This window comes from Balaenoptera physalus, assembly GCF_965194825.1.
Source record: "Balaenoptera physalus genome assembly, chromosome: 9".
In the NCBI taxonomy this organism is placed as follows: domain Eukaryota; kingdom Metazoa; phylum Chordata; class Mammalia; order Artiodactyla; family Balaenopteridae; genus Balaenoptera; species Balaenoptera physalus.
Genome location: NC_138888.1, coordinates 11,943,673 through 11,963,102, shown reverse-complemented (window position 1 = coordinate 11,963,102; position 19,430 = coordinate 11,943,673). Strand labels below are relative to the sequence as shown.

The 19,430-nt window shown below is 42.6% G+C and overlaps 2 protein-coding genes and 1 long non-coding RNA gene across 6 annotated transcripts in view; 1 reads left to right on the top strand and 2 right to left on the bottom strand.

The window, feature by feature from the left end:
• The window catches only part of LOC309667022, a 398,987-nt gene that overhangs the window by 161,557 nt on the left and 218,000 nt on the right, over positions 1–19,430 (bottom strand). The gene's annotated exons all lie outside the window — the stretch shown is intronic.
• TFB1M (transcription factor B1, mitochondrial) overlaps positions 1–19,430 on the bottom strand; it is a 64,879-nt gene that overhangs the window by 370 nt on the left and 45,079 nt on the right. The window contains 1 exon segment of the mRNA XM_082474868.1: positions 2,893–3,020. Within this exon segment, the coding sequence (XP_082330994.1) occupies positions 2,893–3,020 (128 nt within the window).
• CLDN20 (claudin 20) lies at positions 4–18,335 on the top strand. 4 transcript variants are annotated; one of them, XM_082474978.1, is made up of 3 exons: positions 4–283; positions 645–2,170; positions 4,164–18,335. In XM_082474978.1, the coding sequence occupies exon 3, from the start codon at positions 16,153–16,155 to the stop codon at positions 16,810–16,812; it is 660 nt and encodes a 219-aa protein (XP_082331104.1). In that variant the 5' UTR covers positions 4–283; positions 645–2,170; positions 4,164–16,152; the 3' UTR covers positions 16,813–18,335. The 4 variants fall into 4 exon arrangements, with proteins under 4 accessions (XP_082331104.1, XP_082331102.1, XP_082331103.1 ...); XM_082474976.1 differs by having other exon boundaries at positions 4–2,170; positions 4,164–12,953; positions 16,057–18,335; XM_082474977.1 differs by having other exon boundaries at positions 4–2,170; positions 4,164–16,838; positions 17,093–18,335.

The following is a 19,430-nucleotide window of genomic DNA, read 5'->3' as shown; positions in this document are numbered from 1 at the left end:
AGGAAGAGAAAAAAATCAGAATTTTACTTAAATTCTGCCAGTCATCATGCTTCCTTCTACCCTCATTTGAAACCGGCGTGGTTCTGACAACTGACAACTCTGCAGAGGCTCTTCTTCCGCTCCCTAGAGCCCCGCGGGACCCCAAGCCAGCGGAGGAGGCTTCTGCTTGCAGCCCCAGGCAGCAGGTACGAACCGCCACTGGCGGCAGAGCTAATCGGACCTGCAAGGTGTGTGCACGTGAGAAGAGAGTTTCTAAAGCTCAAGCAATACATGTATCTTGAAGGTAAATTTATCATATGCTCAGCTGCATTCTTAAAGAAACATCAGTTTGCTGTGCCTCACATTTTAATATAAAAATTGCGTATTATTTCTGGTGCACTTTTGATTCTCTGTAACTTGAACTTACCAGCCTTTGGACCTCTTCATCCCAAAAGAATGACCTTTCTTTGCAAAGTTAGAAAACAGTTCATGTGAAAATAGAAAGTTATTTTCCTCTTTTAAGATATCTGAAGCATCTTTAAAATTGATTCAAAGTATACATTTTAAATTTCGTCTAAATCAGATCATTGTTTTAAAATGAATAGTACAAGTGACTGACTGAAATATTGCAAAGCTACACCTGGATTTTATTTTCTTCTCTCAAGTCTCAGAGGACTCGGAAGACACTGTGGCGAGAGGAGACTGACTTTTTCTTACAGGCCAATGGTCCTCGCAACCAGGAGCCGCGTGTCCCTACATTCTCAGGGTGAGCTGACTGAGATCGCTGAGTTCAGTTTCATGGCAAGCAGGGGTCTGATCATAGTTTCTAACTACGACCTGGGACTGATTTGTGGTGTGGTGTGACTGAAGGACACCGAAAGGTCAAAGTGGGTCACAAGATTTGGTCCGTATCTGCATAGGGGACTGTGCATGTGAAGTAAACGGGGCCCATCACTTAGCTGGGGGGTTGTCTTGGAAACACTAGGGCCAACTCCAGGCTCAGGCCAATTCCAGGACTTCTACAAGTAGGATGTACTTTCTGTAATTTTTTCCCTCCATGAATCAGAGCTATCATGTACAACTGTAGGGGTCACACCGTGTGTGAAATCCAGCTTGTGTTTTACCTGCCAAGTCGTGCATCCTGGCGGGGGCCGGGTGGGGTGCTGCAGCGTATCAGGGGGTGCCTCATTCTAACTAGCACGAGGATCACCAGTGGCGTCCCTGTCCCCAACTAGAGAAGCAGGAACTCTGCTGAAGTATGAACACGGGACTAACTAGAGCCAACAAACGGCAGGGTGAGGTTTCTTCCATCAGCCCTCTCACATCCTCAAGAGCGTGCTTTGTGGATTCCAATGGATTCAGGATGCAGCCGTCTAGCTGTGCCTAAAGTAGTTTCATGTGCTAAAGGGACCCTTCACGAATGAGAACTGAAATGGAGCTATTCTTAGAAAATAAAAAGTATGGGCCACTAAAGCTGAACCCCCTTAAACAGCTAAAGTTGACTATATTAGATGAAAATCTTTTAAAAATACACATACACTTTCCTGCCTTCGTACACAGACTACAGTTGGGCCTAATTACCCACTTTCTAGGCTGTCACCGGACGTAACACGTTGCTGCGGTGACTTCAGGGCCATCAGGCCGCAGACTCTTAGGCCGCCTTCTCTGTCTGGGCTTCCGGACGCGCCTCAGGGCCTGGCCAGAGCGGCGCCCACGGCAGAACACAGGAGCAGCCGCTGAATGGAAACGTGCTCATGTGGATACCTCGAGACACTGTCTTGGCTACTCAGAAGTTACATTTGCTTCCTTCTTCTAAGTACGTCTTTAAAAGCTTCAAGAGATATAACAACTGGATGGAAAGAAAGCATTTAAAATCCACTAGCTCGTGTGATGGTAGGAAATATATATTTGGTCTTTGTCCCAGGTTCCTGAGACAGAGCTTCTAAAATCTCTGGAATTTCCTGAGTGACAGGGGTGACAGGACACCTTTTGTTACTTGTAACAAGCCCCTTTCAACCACACCCGAGCCCTGTGCTCATGCAGCGACTCCTGGTGGCCCCTGGAAAGCTTCAGGACGGGGAACAGTGGCAAGAGGAACCAACCACGTGGCTGAAGGATGGACCTCTCAGCTCCACTCCTGGAAAACTGAGCTCCATCGCCAAAGGCCAATGATTTAATCAATCCTGCTTAGGTAATGGAGCTTCCATAAAACCCCCAAATGATGGGGTTCGGAGAGCTTTGGGGTGGGTGAACATGCTGAGGTGCTGGGAGGGTGAGAAACCTTGAGCGGGCACGGAAGCTCTGTGCACTCTGCTCCCCGTATGGTGCCCTGTGCCTCTCTTCCATTTGGTAGTTCCTGAGTTACAGCCTTTAAAATTGATACATGACAGTTCTGCGACCTGGGACCCGCGACTGGTGACTGAAGTGGGGACAGCCTTGCGGCACTGGGCCCGTAAGCTGAGGGGCTGTGCTAATGCCAGGTAGTGAGTGACCGGACTAGAATTAAGTTGTAGGACGCCCAGGTGCTGTCTGGAGAGTTAGGGAATTTGTCGGTGTTGGGGAAAACACCACACATTTAGTGCCAGAAGTGTCGAGACTGAAAACAGTTCAGATGGTCCGAGTCCTGAGTGAGGGGTCATGACCTCCCCAGTACAGGCTCACTATAAACTGTGTGATGTCAGTTTTAGTTTGTACTTACGACCAAACCAAACAGAACCTCTCGGTGGCATCTGAGGTTAAATCAACATTTTGTTTTCTCCTCAGTGGCCATCAAGGTTTGTTCATCGCAGGATCTGAACTAAGAGTAATATTTACAGGCAGGTTGAACAATCATAAAAACAAAGTCCTTAATCTTTGAAGGTGATTGAGGAGTTTGTAAAGGGTGCTACTGAAAAGGAAGAGAAGCATTCTTACCCAAGCCCTCGATGGCAGTATTTCCTTCGGAACTGAAAGGCATTCTGAACGACTTTCTCCACCAGCCTGAATGGCTGCTCTATCCTGGGCCGGGTCAGGGGGGTGAAATGCACCACGCCCGAGTCCACCTTCATGGTCAGAAAACAAACATTTTACTGCCTGGTGTAATATATTAAACGATTTATCTTTGTAGAACACAGGAGGACAGGTCATCAAGAGCATGGTTTTCACGAACAACCCTTTACGTGGACTTCAGTTTCATTTTCTCCAGGCGTGTGAGATGCTACGCTTGCATCTGAGCTGCCGCAGAGAACTCACAGTTGGCTGCATCTGTTCTATAATGACATCCACTAGGCCTGTGCTTGATGGTCACTTAATTTTAGAATGCAGTTTTACAGTGGCCTTTTAAGATCCATCCAAATATTCATTAAAGTCAGTAGGCAGATAACAGCATTAGAATATTTTATTTAGCTTTTGAATGAGTAGAAGATAAGCTGCAGCCGCTGTTCTGACTATAAGGCTGGACTTCAAACCAGAGAGACACGGCAGATGGGCCCCCAGGGACCACTTAGCGCTAAACTCCCCAGAGTGTCAGAGACACTGATTAATCAGCTGGACTGAATTCATACTCATTGTCTGCACAGCCACATAACTTTCTGGTAGCGACTTTAATTTAAATGCCCCAAGAGGCACAGGCAGGATCCAAATAGAATGGAAACCACCAAAAATATTACTGTTTAAGTGTCAAGCTGCTATCCGGTGGCTGAAATTCTTTATCAGAAAATAAAACTTTTCAGGCATATCTGATAAGAGATTTATATACCCTGCCCTATTCTAAAAATGGACTCATGGTGATTCACAAGGATATATTCAAAATAACAATAGAAAAATACTGAAAGTAAAGACTAACGGAGAAATGGAGTCAAAGCAGTTATCGCCCACACAAAAGCCTGGCAGAGACCACGGTCTAGGAAATGGGAAGTCTATTCATAATTTACAAAAGCTTTGGTCGCTAAGGGATTATTGCTAAACTTGCTACTCAGAACATCACACAGAGTCTACAAAGGCTAAGAAAGTACAGCAATTTATGAAGTGTGGTGTGGGTTGTACCGCTGCTTTTCAGAAGGAATTCTATATTTTCAAATTCCATAGGGGTTATCATGTTCTCTTGGGAGGACTCGCTCCTAAAGATCCTTGTGGCTACAAAACTCCTTAAAATGGGCCTGTAATATATGAGGATGGGGAAGTTTTTGTGTTGTTTTTGTTTTTAGGTTGGAGGGAAAATACTGGCGTATGACGTGAGACTGTGTGGACGAGACGGACCAAAGATGGCCAACGGGATGGGCTTTCAGAGGTGTGAGTGGCGTTTCTCCTGCGGGGTCTGAGCCGCCCCACCAGACCTCCTCCCCATTGTCAGTCACTGAGGCTGGCAAACGCTGAGAACGTTCTAAGCAGTCGAGTGAAAACTGCCAATGGAGAGGACTTTCCGCCTGAAAATGCTCCCCGAAATGTCCCTCAGCCTTCAGACTATTTTAGTGACGATTATACACCTTTGGTGCAAGAGCTGTGATTCCACTGCAGAGAGTGACCATCTCAACGTTCTTATTAAATTTTAATAGTTTTTCAAATTGTGTTCTATGTGTTTCTCCAAGTTCACTAACAAATAATTCCTGTGGGAAAGTAAGTGTTTTGGTTAAAAGGCCGGGACTTTCCTTAGACCATCACAAAAGTGCCATGCAACAGGGTCCAGGAGTCCCAGAGAGGTCTGCGGTCGGTACAGAGAAGAGAGTCCCTGGAAAGCACCCGGGACCGGGGAGGTGACTCGGGGATTAAGTGGACGGGCACCTCTCCAGGGAGGGATGAAAGATGCTTCACGTGAGAGCACTTCTGTGGAAGGAAAAACGGACAGAAGTGAACTCAGCTGTTCTAGACCATTCTCTTGACTTCACCCCACCCCTTCCCACCATCTGCGCTCGCTGGCATTCCTGTCCCCACCTCTTGTTCTGCCAGCCCTCTATGACTCAGGTCCTTCAACCCTTTCAGTCCAATCCTTCCCAGTTAGTCAGTTCTGACAGGATTCTTCCACAGTGAGCGGCCTGCCAGTCTCCAGAGAAAATAATCTTTTAGTAAATTATGAGATAAAATTAAACCCTACCCAACCCTAAACCCATGAAATATTATCAAAACTCTAATGTTCAAATACTATTAAGACCAAAGGCACAAAAACAGGGATAGATGCATTCTCCTTCCAGTACAGAAACTGCCACTTCCAGATTCTTTGGATTTAAAATTTTGGCCTCATCTTTATTTGCCTGATTTTATTCCTTTGAGATACAGTTGATGTTTGCAAATACAGGCAACATCTAATGTTTTTATTTAAATAAAGTTTTAAAACCCCGTATAAATACAGCAGCACCCCGTATACACTGTAGCGGTAGACTTCTAAAGTTTGATTATAATTTTGACACCCAGTTAAGTTGGCTAATAGTGTCTTTCGGATAAAAGAAAATTTCCACTCACAATCAAATAGTTACTATTTAGTGGAGGACCACATAAAACTCGGCGTCAAAAAGGCTCTTCCTGTAACATGTCCTGCTTCTCTGGGAAACCTGTACCACCCCCTCTTCTACTCCTGCCTCCAAACGCACTTCTCAGAGTTACTCTGTATGACAGAGCCCATTTTCTCTAGAACCACAGGAAAGCTGCTCGGTAACTATGGTAACATACAAAAATGCTTTTTACTCATAAATGAATGCTTATTTAAAATTACAACCATTATTTTTCCTTGAGTTTTAAGTCCATTAAAGGGTTTGATTACAAAAAAGAGATCAGTACATAGGCACTAGATGCACTTAAAAATTCTAGTTTAAATGTTGCCAGCCCCTCTCCAAACTCAGCCTATCAGTATACCAAAATGACCTACTAAAATTTCAAATTAGAGGATTTATAACGACTTTAAGTATTTGCCTCTCCAATCCACTATAAAGTCAATGCTGCACAAAGCTAAGGTTATGCTTCTCAACATGAGCAGCCTTGGCCACAGGCAGGCTGGAGGCGGATGTCCCATTTCCCAGGCCAGGATGTCTAGGACGTGACTGGTTATGAGCTCAGCAGCACTGTGGACTCATAAGAGAACTGGGGTAAGAAGCTATTAAATCTTAAATATGAGAGATTGCTAAGTCAGACCTTGAATCAACGTGGTACAGGGAACACCGAAGACTGTACAGCCCAGTTTCTGACTTTGAGATGATCATAATATGCCAAAGGGCTCAGTAACTACCGTATGAAAAGGTACAGAAACAATACTGGCCATTATCTAAGAAAGGGTCTTCAGCAGCTCCCATGGTGTTCGAGACCATTAAAGGATAAGCCAGTGGAGAGGAAAAACGATTAGGAAGTTACAGTCTACTTAGCCAAGATATAACCATAACTGGGAGACGGTAGAAGGAATGATGAGAACAAAGAATGACTACAGGGAATAATCAGAAAGACTCCAAGAACAATACAAGAAGGATCCACAGTTCAAGGTGGTATTGTCTCAGACAGACTTGTGCAGACGGGAATGGGAAGGGTCCAGCAATTCTGAGGAGGTCAGCACCACTTGATGGAACACGGGGTCAGGAGTTTGGGAGAGTCACACTCAGTGTCAGGTGAGATGAGAGTAAGGTGAGCACGCTGGGGGATGCTTGGTTCCTCCACCCACCAGTGTCTAGTTATTCCTCAGGGTCCTATGCCGAGCTAAGGACAGTCTCCATGAGAATGTCATGGGCCCTGCAGTTACAACTTCCCCACAATAAGGGGAGCAGTCGCAAGTCACTGCTGCCTATGCTATTATAATTATGCATCTTGTAGAAAAACAAACTGTTTACAAACATGTAGATCACATTTCCTAGAACTGTTTTATTCTGCCCATAATTCTCATCCCAAGCCCAATTTAAGGACAGAATTTCCGCCATAAAATCTTGCAACTCAAACACTCCAACAACATTCCAGGTATTCCAAACCAAGGCATTCCATGAAGACTGTTAGGACCTATAGTTCTTTCTTTAAAGTTTACAATTTGTGTTTGTTATTGAAACAATATTCATTTCTGCAGATGTTCCACCACACCTTTCGTCTCCCATAGATGTCTGAATGGTTTGTCTCTTTTCCTCCTTGGAATCATACAAAAAGAACAGATTTTAGACTGTCTGTGTTTCCTCTCAGAGCACAAGCATGTAAGAGAATGACAGGGTGAGCTGACAGCACGATGAGAAATAAGCCTAAGTGGTGCCCAGGGTGAGGGGAGGGGATGGAGAGAGCTTTTTACTGTGTATGTTGTATATGTAAATATAGGTATGCATGTAAATTATGCCTACTAGCAACAACAACAAGATGAATGAGGGTCTCTTGGTCCCAAGAAAGGAAACACTTTCAGGGATGTGAACACTTAATTCTAAACAAAGTACAAGAGGGACGAGAACTCACAAACGCTGGGTTAGGATTTTCTGTCCTTCGTAGCCTGCAGTTCCCGAATGAGCACAGGGAAAACACCCTTCTGAAACCAGGACCTTCCCACAAACCATGACTTCGGTGTCTGTGACAGGGCGGCACCTGGAGGCGCCTGTGTTAACTGTGCCAGGACTGTGCCCCTCTCTGTGCGGGTGGGGAGGCCCCTGCCAGGGGAGGAGCCCTGCTGTAGCAGCCCAGGGGGCGAGAGCGAGGGCCCGACCTCTGGTTTCACATCCACAGTACAGGGGAACTCCTTGGGGGCGGTTTCAATCTAAGCAAACTCACAAGGTACTCAATTGCTGCCGTATAAATATTACTATTATGAAAAGATTGATAAACAAATATGGATGCAAATATATTCATTCATAATGAGTCGTAACTGCCAAAGAGACACTCTAGTTGACTAGTCAGTACATCCCCTTCCTATAACAACCACCTAACAAGCTCTGTTATGCTGAGAGGGCTGTGCAGAGGCACGGAATGGGAACCAACTCATGCAGATGCTGCTGCAGTGGCCACCGGCCCCTCACTGGCACAAGGTACCGGGTACCAGATGCTCCTAGTCCCTGTGCCCTCAGGACCCAGGCCAGCTCTCCATCTGCAGAGCTATTCTTTAAATGTGTCCATGTTGTCCTGCTCTTCCTGTTTCTGACTTGAAAGACATTGTGTCTTTTTAAAGATGAATTCCATAGCTACTGGATCTCCTCCTTTACATGCTGATTTTACTAGTTTAACTCATGGAGGTTTGGGGGACCTCCTATGTATGTAACCGGAGATACAAAAATAAATAAGAGGGCTTCCCTGGTGGCGCAGTGGTTAAGAATCCGCCTGCTGGGCTTCCCTGGTGGCACAGTGGTTGAGAATCGGTCTGCCAATGCAGGGGACATGGGTTCGAGCCCTGGTCTGGGAAGATCCCACGTGCCGCGGAGCAGCTGGGCCCGTGAGCCACAATTACTGAGCCTGCGCGTCTGGAGCCTGTGCTCCGCAACAAGAGAGGCCGTGATAGTGAGAGGCCCGCGCACCACGATGAAGACTGGCCCCCGCTTGCCACAATTAGAGAAAGCCCTCGCACAGAAACGAAGACCCAACACAGCTATAAATAAATAAATAAACAAATACTTAAAAAAAAAAAAAAAGAATCCACGTGCCAATGCAGGAGACACGGGTTCGATCCCTGGTCCGGGAAGATCCCACATGCCGCAGAGCAACTAAGCCTGTGTGCCGCAACTACTGAGCCTGTGCCCTAGAGCCTTCGAGCCACAGCTACTGAAGCCCACACGCCTAGAGCCCGTGCTCCGCAACAACAGAAGCCACCACAATGAGAACCCGCGCACAGCAACGAAGACCCAATGCAGCTATAAATAAATAAATAAATTTAAATAAATAAATAAGTAAGTAAGAGAAATGATTAAAACTGATGCAAGCTCTCTGATTTGGCAACATCACAAAGTCCACATGAACCCACCCAGGACCCTAGCGTGTGGGCAGGGACTGAAATGTAGGAGACCCAGTGGGCAGAGGGAGAGAGTCACAGGGAAGGAAGACAAAGAGGAAGAAGGGAGGAGGAGGAGAGGGTGGTGAGCTGAGAGCCAGGCCTGGACGAGGGGTGTTCAGCCCGCAATCTGAGACGCTACCAATAAGTGAGGACGTTTTTAAAAGAAGTCCTGTTCTTCAAAATAATGTGCAAAGAGAATGCAATGGGGAGGCCACAGCAAATACATACTTGCATTATTTATGAGGTTGAAAAAACTAGGCTGATCTGCAAGTGTCACCACAAAATCCAAGACAGCCTTAATAGTCTAAAATAATGTGATAAAGACATAGAAAACAAATTCTCAAGATCCTTTCACATGAAGACATAAAAAGGAGCAACAAAATGTTGTCAAAACAAATAAACAATAGAGCAAATGGCAGTGCAACCTACATGCAGAAACACATACGACTTGCACAGAGCCATGGAGCCAGGATGGCCTCTTGAGACATTTGGGAACACACAGCAACCAGAGAACAGTCATCTTCATTTGTAACATGGTCCTCACTATAATCAACTAGTCTACAAACTACCGATTCTAAAAGATAAAGCCTTCGGGCAGCCTGAAGCATTATTTTAAAACTAAAATCACCATAAAGACGGAGGAAATCATGCACTGATTGTGCTCACAGCCGATACTGTTAATTTCCCACGACTGAGTCAGAAGAAAAACATTATTTTAAGATTAAGTCAGTCACTTTAAATTTGTGGGACTGGAACAGGTAACTATCTTAATCTTACTCTGAACTTTAATTATTTTCAAGGTTGAAGAGAAAGCAAATGAGAAAAGACGCTGCTGTTTTTTTTAAAATCAGAATCTTAACTTTTCATGGGAATTAAGGGGGCGGCATTTTAAACACACAGTGACTGGGCATCACCCCTGACAACTGAATTAAGAGCCACTGGGCGGGGCCGGGGCCTCAGGGCTTTTCTAAAGCTAGACGATGCTCACGTGTGGGCAGGGGTGAGCGACGCAGGTCTGGAGAACTACTTTCCCACAAAGGTTTGGTACTGTTACCACTTCTCAAACATTCAGTCAAACTACCGATTCTTTGAGAAGAAAAAGAAAAGCTTGTCTTGACTATCCAGAGTATCATCACTAAGAAAAACACACTAAGGGAATCACATGTAATTTCTTCTTAAAAACAGATAAATAAAAACATTTAAAGAAGACAGATGGGACTGCTGCGTCACCGGCCAGCTACTCTGCAGTCATTCATGGACTTGGCATGAGTGAGAAGCAAATGTTTATATGTAAAGCTACAGAGATGTCAGAGTTCATTTGTTTCCACAGCTTAATCCAGACTACCACTGAAAGGAACGACTCATTATAATGAGACTTAAAAACACATTCTGTTCCAGATGGGGGCAGGGCAGGGCTATGAATGTATAAGGGTTTCAAAAATCACAATATTCTGGGCCTGAATCCCACATTCCTGCTACTTACTCATATTATGGACCTTAGTCAAGTTATTTAACTTCTCTGGAGCTTAGTTTTCTCACCTGTAAAATTAGGATTTCTGTTATCTCATAGGCTTGTTTTAAGAATTAAATACCTCAACAGTACTTAGCATATAGGAAGCAGTTTATAAATGGTAGATATTATTATTACATCAAGATTATAAAACTAAAGAGTTGCAAAATTACTTAAAATGACAGTCTCTTAAAAAAGGACAAAATTATACTTTTAATCATGTAAAGGTAATGTATTATTGTTATTTTATATACTCAAAATCAGCTTCTGAATTCATTCAACAAATATTTATCATGCTTCTACAATAAGCCAGGCACCATTCCTGGCACAGGAGAATTGGCAATTAACAAGACAGAAATCCTTGCCCTTGTGCCGTTTACATTCTAGAGGTCTTCAGCCAGAGTAAGCAGTAGAGGGGCTCGGATGGTAGGATACTTGATTTACTCTGAAGTTTAGAAACAAAAGGATTTGTTGATTGAATGGCTCTTGGGTATGGAATCAAGGATGTTTTTAAGATCCAGGGTTTACCAAATGGCAGGATGAGTTTGCCGTTAATGGACACTGGGAAACTGGGGAGAATTGGTGTGGGGAAAGTCAAGAGCTCAGTTCTGTCCCTGATTAGGTCTGAGATGTCTATCAGTGATGTCACATCGGCAGCTGGACATATTCGGTTGGATGTTTAAAATTTTACAACTGTTAAGATGCTATGGAAAAGCCTGAACGAACTTTTTGGCCAACCCAATACAAAACTTGGGTGTTTAGCGGGGAGGGCTGGAGAAGAGACATTAAACTAAGGTAAAGATAAACAAAGAGTTATCTAGGGAAGCCTCAGGACTTAAAAGATTTAATTCTCTTTAATATCCACATTGGAAGTAGATAATAATGTCAATGAATTATATTTCTCTATACACCTCTACTTTCTAGCTCCTTTCTTATACAAGAAATTCTGCCTTGGGTTAAAGGCCTGTAGTTAATGGAAGTTCTTTGCATTTCAGAAGTTTGCCTTTTTAAAACAGGCAGCTAATGTATTAGAAGGTAAGTGTTCTCATCAAGGCAGAAAAATAATCAAAAAGGGTTTGAAAATAACCATGTACATTAAAGCATGCTTAACGCATTTGCCCTCAGCAAGCTGCATTCTGCTGGAGGTCAGAGCTGGGAGCAGACGGGCCCCTCCACCGGCCACCAGTCAGCCCCAGCACAGGTGAGTCTGCACGACAACCGCGGCAAGGAGCAAAACAAGCCAAGACACTGCAGGGATCTGGTGGATTTCTTGATACAGCAGTAGTAACAATGCTGTTAGTGTTAGTGCCTGAAATTCAACTCTACTTCACTCAGTACTTAGACAAAGAACTGTTTATATATCTCAGTGAAATTAAATAAGAAAGTAAGTTTATAAAGCAAAATTACAACACTATGGCTAAAAAAACAAATCCACAGGCATTAGATTTCTAAGAGGAGAAAACAATACGTATCTTGCTAAATGCCAGACTTAGAAAAGATGAAACAAACCAACTAAAAACAACAAAAAATCCAGAAAAATCCAGATAACCGAAATATGCATTTTTTAAATATCTTTATTGGAGTATAATTGCTTTACAGTGTTGTGTTTGTTTCTGCTATATAACAAAGTGAATCAGCTATATGCATACGTATATCCCCATATCCCCTCCCTCCTGCGTCTCCCTCCGACCCTCCCTGTCCCACCCCTCCAGGTGGTCGCAAAGCACCGAGCTGATCTCCCTGTGCTATGTGGCTGCTTCCCACTAGCCATCTATTATACTTTAGAAATCTTTCTCAGTGGAAAGATTAATAGAAAATTCAGGATACCCCCCCCCCGCCCCTGCCCAAAAAAAAAAATACTTGTAGGTTTACTGCTCAGATTCTAGTCAACAGCTGTTGCTGCGTTTTCTTTTTACTTTTATCAAGATATATATAAAACTGTCTTTTGAATGTTTAGTTTGAAAGTTACCAATTTTGTAAATCTTGATTTCAGACAAGTCAGAAGCACCAGAATAAACAGATAGTCTCAATTAACTATCATTTGCAAAGCACAGTCTAGTGAAAAATATTTCAGACCATATTCTTTAACTGGGGACATAAAATAATAAACGGTATCCTCCAACACAGATAAAAATTCAAAAATAAATTATAACTATGGACTAAAATATTAAAAGAAAAGAAAGTCTTTTTGTGAGCGCCCAGATAATTCCTCCTCCGTATATAGTGACACAGAAGCATTTTCAGCTTTCAGGTTTCGACAAAGTCTGTTGTAACAACAACTCCCTCCCTCCCCCGCCTCTCTTTTCTTAATTCTCCCCCAGCTCAAAAAATGAGATGGGGGACCTGGTATTTATCTCCTGGCACCACCAGCAGTTTCCCCGCTCGGATTTCTACGTTGCTCTTTGTTTGCTACTTGCAAGTTAACCTGTTGGAGCTTCATCACTAATATTCAGAAGCTGTGAACTGAGCCTCAGGTATGTGGCTCCTCTTCATCATATCTTATTGGGGTTCATTTGAAGACAACTGACAGAAGAGAGTTAAGTCACTGAAGGCTACTGACAAAAGGTATGGAAAACGAGAAGCTTCCACAATGCTTCGGGACCAAAATATAGATCTTCAAGTATAACTTGGTTTGAACTGTACGTTGTAAATCTGTTTTTAAATACTAGATTTGATATAAATAAATCTTGTCTGGAAAACTGACTTTACATTTTAACGAAATCCAGGTCAGAATTTTTTGGGGAAATAGCTCATAAATTTAACATTATAGGTCCTGTTCTATACGCAACAGATTTTGGAACCACGAGAGAGTTCTCATTTAGAACTGTTTTCCATGCTTACTTTCACAGTACTTCACCACCATCACCACCACCACCACCGCTGAAACAAAGTATGCCTTTATTCTCTACGAGACAGAAATCTGAGAGAACAGGCCACAAACTGTACCATGCTTGTGGCTGGAGGGGAAAAAAAAAAAAAGATTTCACAGCAATATAGCTAAGATGCCAGTGTATTTTTATAAAGGGGAAAGAGTGACCTTCATTTTGGAGAACAAATCCTTTCTGCACAAGTACTCCATGCAGAAGAAAGCACTTGAAGTCCAACACTCAGTAGTGAGTGAGCAGTACGCTAAGTGAATGCACTGTCGCGTTGTTTACGCGGATTTTGGCCATCTGTAATCTATCACTGCCAGCACTTGTTAATTAAGATGAACAAGCTGTCTCCAAGTCTGAATTACACTGGAATATATAAAATGTATTGGTTAATGGGAAGAAAAGTGTTATAATTGGGAAGCTGAGCTGAGCAGAGACTGATCAGCACATAAAGGTTACTCAACCAAAGTAAAAAGAAAGAAAGAAAGGAGATGGTCGTAGGGAACGCTAACAGCAGCCTCGCTCCTGAAGAACCCCTTAAGCCGAAAATGGTCCGGGCAGGCAGTAATTGAGCGAGCTGGCTGGAGTCTGAAATGTTAAAACCCAAACCTGAAAACAGCTATTATGAAACTATAAACATGTGCTTCACTTTTTTTTTCTAGAAACTTTAACTTTTGTTCTATTTTGGTCTCAGATATGAAAAGAAATTTGGAAAACAGAAAAAGAAGCAACTGTAGGATGGCAGGCAAAGCCAAGGCACTCTGATGCTTCTTATAGTGAAACTGACTCTAAGAATTCAAAATCTCAGGGAAATCTCCTGAAGCTATAGAATTTACATTTTAAGATTATGAACAAAAATAGAACAATGGAATTCAGATAGCCCAGGATTTAACCTCTTAGGGAACCAATGTTATAACTACATTAAACTATACAACTGTATTAAAAGTAACACAGGCATGGATTCACATTACTGCAGATATTTCACAAAAGCCAGGCATCAACCTCCCTGGTGAGTCTCTGAAGCTACGCCATTTGCTCATTTGCTCTATTAATTCCCTCTGGAGTCTTTTTTTCTGTGTGAGAAAGGGAGTGAGTGAGGGGATGGTTAATGGTGCTTTGTCTCTAGATGTAGTATTCTCCCTGCTTCCCACAGGAAGTACACAGGAGGATTTCACCCGGAATTACTGTGGTAAAGGGGGACAAGGGTGCAGTGAGGTGGGAAGAGGTGGGGAAGTGGGCACTGCCGATCTTGCTGCTGGGGTCTGTGTGGCGTGGGGTGATCTACTACCTAAGTGTCCTAATCTGAAACAACGCTGATGGCCAAGATTACATCTATGGTTTCTTTCAGCTCTAAGTTCCTAAGAAAACAAATGAAATCGGCCTAAGGAAGGAAGAGAAAAACAAAATCCAGATGTCATTAAATATCAATTGTCACGTGACATAATATAAATTTTAGAAATACTAATAACAACGTCAATTGTAATTTACTGAGTACTTTCTATGGGTTAGACATTGTTCTACACCCTTTAAAATTCTTTCATGTATTTAACTCCATGATATAGAGACTATAATCCTCCCTGCTTTCCAGAAGAGAGTACTGAGGCACAGAGAGGCTCTGGAAAGCCAAGATGTGACCCAAGTGCTTTAGATTCAGAGCTCATACTGCCTTTTGTGACAAATATATGAATCATGATAGAGCCATTCTAATACATCACTCAAATGTTAATTCAGAAACACAAAAAGGTCAATATTGCTGTATTTCAGAAACCATTATATTTTCCTCAAAGAAAGCAGTAAGTACTGCCTGATTAAAACACAGCACGTCACAAAGGAAGTGCTATCTTTTCCCTCTTATTAAACGGAAGGAAGGAAGGAAGGGAGGAAGGGAGGGAGGGAGGGAGGGAGGAAGGGAGGGAGGGAAGGAAGGGAGGAAGGAAAAAAGTATAAATTATTTTTGAATCTCTCTCATACAAATGATGATGTGGTTACTTCTGGTATGTATTTGCAAGATTCATTGTCACTACTTCTGAATCGTTTTGAATAACCGGTTTTGCAGCAGACTACTTCATTTGGGTCAGGGAACGATTCTGGTACCAACTAGAAAGGATCTCACATTCTCCTAAGCAAAAGACAGTGGCTTAATTGTTTCAGTTTTGAGTAACCTGTACCTGAAGGGAAACAACTGCTCACCTAGGTAAGGATTTTGCAAGCTGGAAATTAGAGATAATCATGCCAGTGACTTTGATTTCTTTTACTACTTTCTTCTCCTTCTTAAACAATTCACCTGGGCCATGTGAATAACACACGGAGAGTGATACATTTTAAAAAATAAAATCATTTTTTGAAAGCTTCAAACTCTTCTAATATATATTTATAAATCATTTTTAACAGGTGGGTTTAAACTATTCTTCCTTATTACCTATAGAGTATTTTAACTAGAAATAAGTTTTTAAAACCTGTAATACTATTAAAATTCTATATCAGTTATCCTACAGCTGGCGTTCCATGTCTAAATCTCCTAACAAGGCACATAGACAACTTCAGCAGAGCTTAAATTTTACATAAAAGAACAAAGTGGACAGCCCGCTCCTTTATGCCACGCACCAAGCAGCACCCAAGCAAAGTCACTCAGGACAGGGGCGGCCTCTGGGGGCCTGGTGTGCGCTTTGCTCCTGGGAAGCAGTGCCCTCATCCACTGCTGGGACCTGTTCTGATGGGTTCTCAGCTCCCGCTGTACACAGAAGTCTTTTTGTTTGTTTTTTTCTTTCAACCCTGATTTTGTCTTCTTTCCCCAGCCTTTTGTTACTTGGTTCTCCACCGTACAGAAACAGCTACAATTCTGACCGAGAGCCATCAGGATTTTCTAGGAGGACAAAGGTAACGGTGATGTCATGACCTCGGCGGGTCTCCAGCTCCTTGCTTTTGCCCTGGCCTTATCTGGGGTCTCTGGAGTGCTCATGGCCACCCTGCTGCCCAACTGGAAGGTGCACGTGGATGCGGGCTCCAGCATCATCACAGCCATCGTGCAGCTGCAAGGGCTGTGGATGGACTGCACGTGGCACAGCACCGGGATGTTCAGCTGCACCTTGAAGTACTCCGTCCTGGCCCTCCCCACCCACGTGCAGGCCGCCCGGGCCGCCATGGTCCTGGCCTGTGTCCTGTCTGCTGTGGGGATCTGCACTTCCACAATCGGGATGAAATGCACTCGTTTAGGAGTGGACAGGGAAACCAAGGGTTACGCCTGTTTTGCTGGGGGAGTCTGTTTCCTGTCTGCGGGGGTCTCTGGTTTAATACCGACGGTGTGGTACACGAAGGAGATCATAGCAAACTTTGTGGATGTGACGGTTCCAGAAAGCAACAAACATGAACCCGGAGGAGCTGTCTACATTGGATTCATTTCGGCCATGCTGCTGTTTATCTCTGGCATGATTTTCTGCACATCCTGTATAAAAGAGAATTCGGAAGCTTGGCTCCACCCATCCAAGCAGCAGCACATCTCCATCACACAGCCAGAGGACCATTCAGCATACAGCCTGAAGGATTATGTGTGAATAACCTTGTGATGCACATGACTTAGGTGCCTGCTGTGATTTTTGTCTTTATTTTAGATTAAATACAAGAATTGTGCTTACTTTTCTCTACAAAGAATGTAAAATACTTAAAAAATGAAGCTGTTCAAAATGCCAACAAACTTCATGTACAATTGTATCTGTTTTAGATGATTTTTCCATTATTGTTGTCATGTTTTATCTAAAGGTTTATAATGGAAAGAGGTTCTGATTATATTAATATGGCAATTAATTGATGGCTTTTTTTTTTTTCCTTTTTAAGATAAATTGCTGATACATCTTCCTAACTGGTACTTCATTGGATTTTATAAAAGAACTCCATTGCCAAGTATAAAAAGCACCTTGTCCTGGTGTTAACCCAGGACACCATCTGCTTTGGCTCCCTCTCCTCGGCAACCCCACAGTAACCTGCTTGTGTTTTCAAGCCCCTCTATATGCCCGCACCTTACGACGCACAGAAGAGCTGTCCGCCTCTTTCACAGGATGCCCAAACCAGCCACCCCAAGTCCCCACCTACTGTGATCTCCCCGGCTCTGCTGACATTTTAGGAAAAATATCTCCATATAATATGGCATTCAAAGATTAGGCAGAAATAAAAGAAATTGGTAAATGCTACAAATTGGTAAATGCTACCGCAGCAAAGCAAAACCAAACCAAACCCAAACTGAAACCTCCAGGACTTTTAAAGCATCAAGTACAAGCTAAGCGAAAACAAGAAGAGTTTGTTTTAAAATGGCTTAAGAACTGCCCTATTCTGGCTGCTAATAAGAGGATTCTCCAGATTAAGTTCACTTACCTCTATCATTTTTGATTTACCCCTATCATTTAATATCGCACTGATTAGTATCTAGATGATAAAGGTTACTTTCAAGTTGTCATTCTTTTTTCTTTTAGGTTTGACTCATGTTAACAAAAATGTTTTTATAAATGAGCTGCTTCAATTGGTTAATGGCTCCGAAAAGAATTCTTAAAGAATAAAGGATGCTTTAAAAGATGTTAAATTATGATATGTAATTCAAACACTTTATAAGAAAATAAAAATTGAATTTTCTAATGTGCAAAGGTAACACTGCACACTGTTGTTTCTAACAATTTATTAGTTCATTTACGCTTAGGTATTGTTCATAATACAGTGGTAAAGGGGAAAAGGCTACTTCATTGTACATTAATAACTCATGAAGTGGGAAGTTATCTTTTATGTGAGTAAATAATTTTGAATTGTGCATACAGACATACAGACTAAAATATTTTATACCTATTTTATTTGGTAGATCATTCTCTTCTGTATCATCATCATTACATATTAACAGAATAGCTAAAATAAAGGTACGATTTCACATGGGAATTAGGAAGGCATTGAAAGTATATACTCCTGGACTTCCCTGGTGGCGCAGTGTCACCTGCCAATGCAGGGGACACGGGTTTGAGCCCTGGTCCGGGAAGATCCCACATGCCACGGAGCAACTAAGCCTGTGCACCACAACTACTGAGCCTGCGCTCTAGAGCCCGCAAGCCACAACTATTGAGCCCGTGCTACAACTACTGAAGCCCTAGAGCCCATGCTCTGCAACAAGAAGCCACCGCAATGAGAAGCCCGTGCACCACAATGAAGAGCAGACCCTGCTTGCCTCAACTAGAGAAAGCCCGTGCGCAGCAATGAAGACACAACGCAGCCAAAAATTTTTTAAAAATTAAAAAAAAATTAGTATATATTCCTTTTGAGCGGTCAAAATACTTTCTAAACAAATGCCATCTATATTTTTAGCTATATGACTTGAGAATATACTAACTTTATTGACATTTGAGGATTTCCATCATAGCCTATAATTTTGTAGAACCCTGCTGCATATCTCTTTGTTACCTCCAATAATTTTGTTCATTTCATTGTGCTTTATACATATAAAAAAGTGTCATCTGCAAAAATGCAATTTTGTTTCTTCCTTCCTTGGATTTATAATACTTATTGCTTATTTTATTCTTGAATACATATGAAAGCATAACTAATGTTAAATTAGATTGTAACAGTAAATACGCTTATTTCTATTCAACACTTATTTTATCTGATTTTTAAGGAGGACAACTCAGGTATTTTTTCCAATTATAAAACTGGTTTTTAGTTTACATATTTATTTTTCTTTTACACTCATCCACTTTCAAAAAGCATTTGAGTCAACTTACAATAAAACTGCTGGCCCAATAAATAGAAAAACCAAAAGATAAAGAAGAAAGGTTAAAATTACAAAGAAAAGGAAGAGAGAAAGAATGCTATTAAATAATCCTGGTTGAAGGTTGCTAAAGCAATTAAACATGAAATGTAGTATAGAACTTCCCACACAACCAAGTCGGAGAAGGCCACATAAGGAATCTGATAGCTTTGTCTCCTGGAGGAAACCAACAGAGGCCGTTGTTGGTGCCATACTGCCCCGCCCCCCATTCCCCAGCTGTTCTGAGCGCTGGGTGCTAATGGCTCACAGATGTGGAGCCGCCTCTACTGCAAGCTGAGGGCACCAACTGTCCCTAACAGGTGGCCAGGAGCCAGACTGACTGACAATGGTACAACAGCCACCCCTTGCCTCAAGGGAGTACAAAGCCTGTGGGGC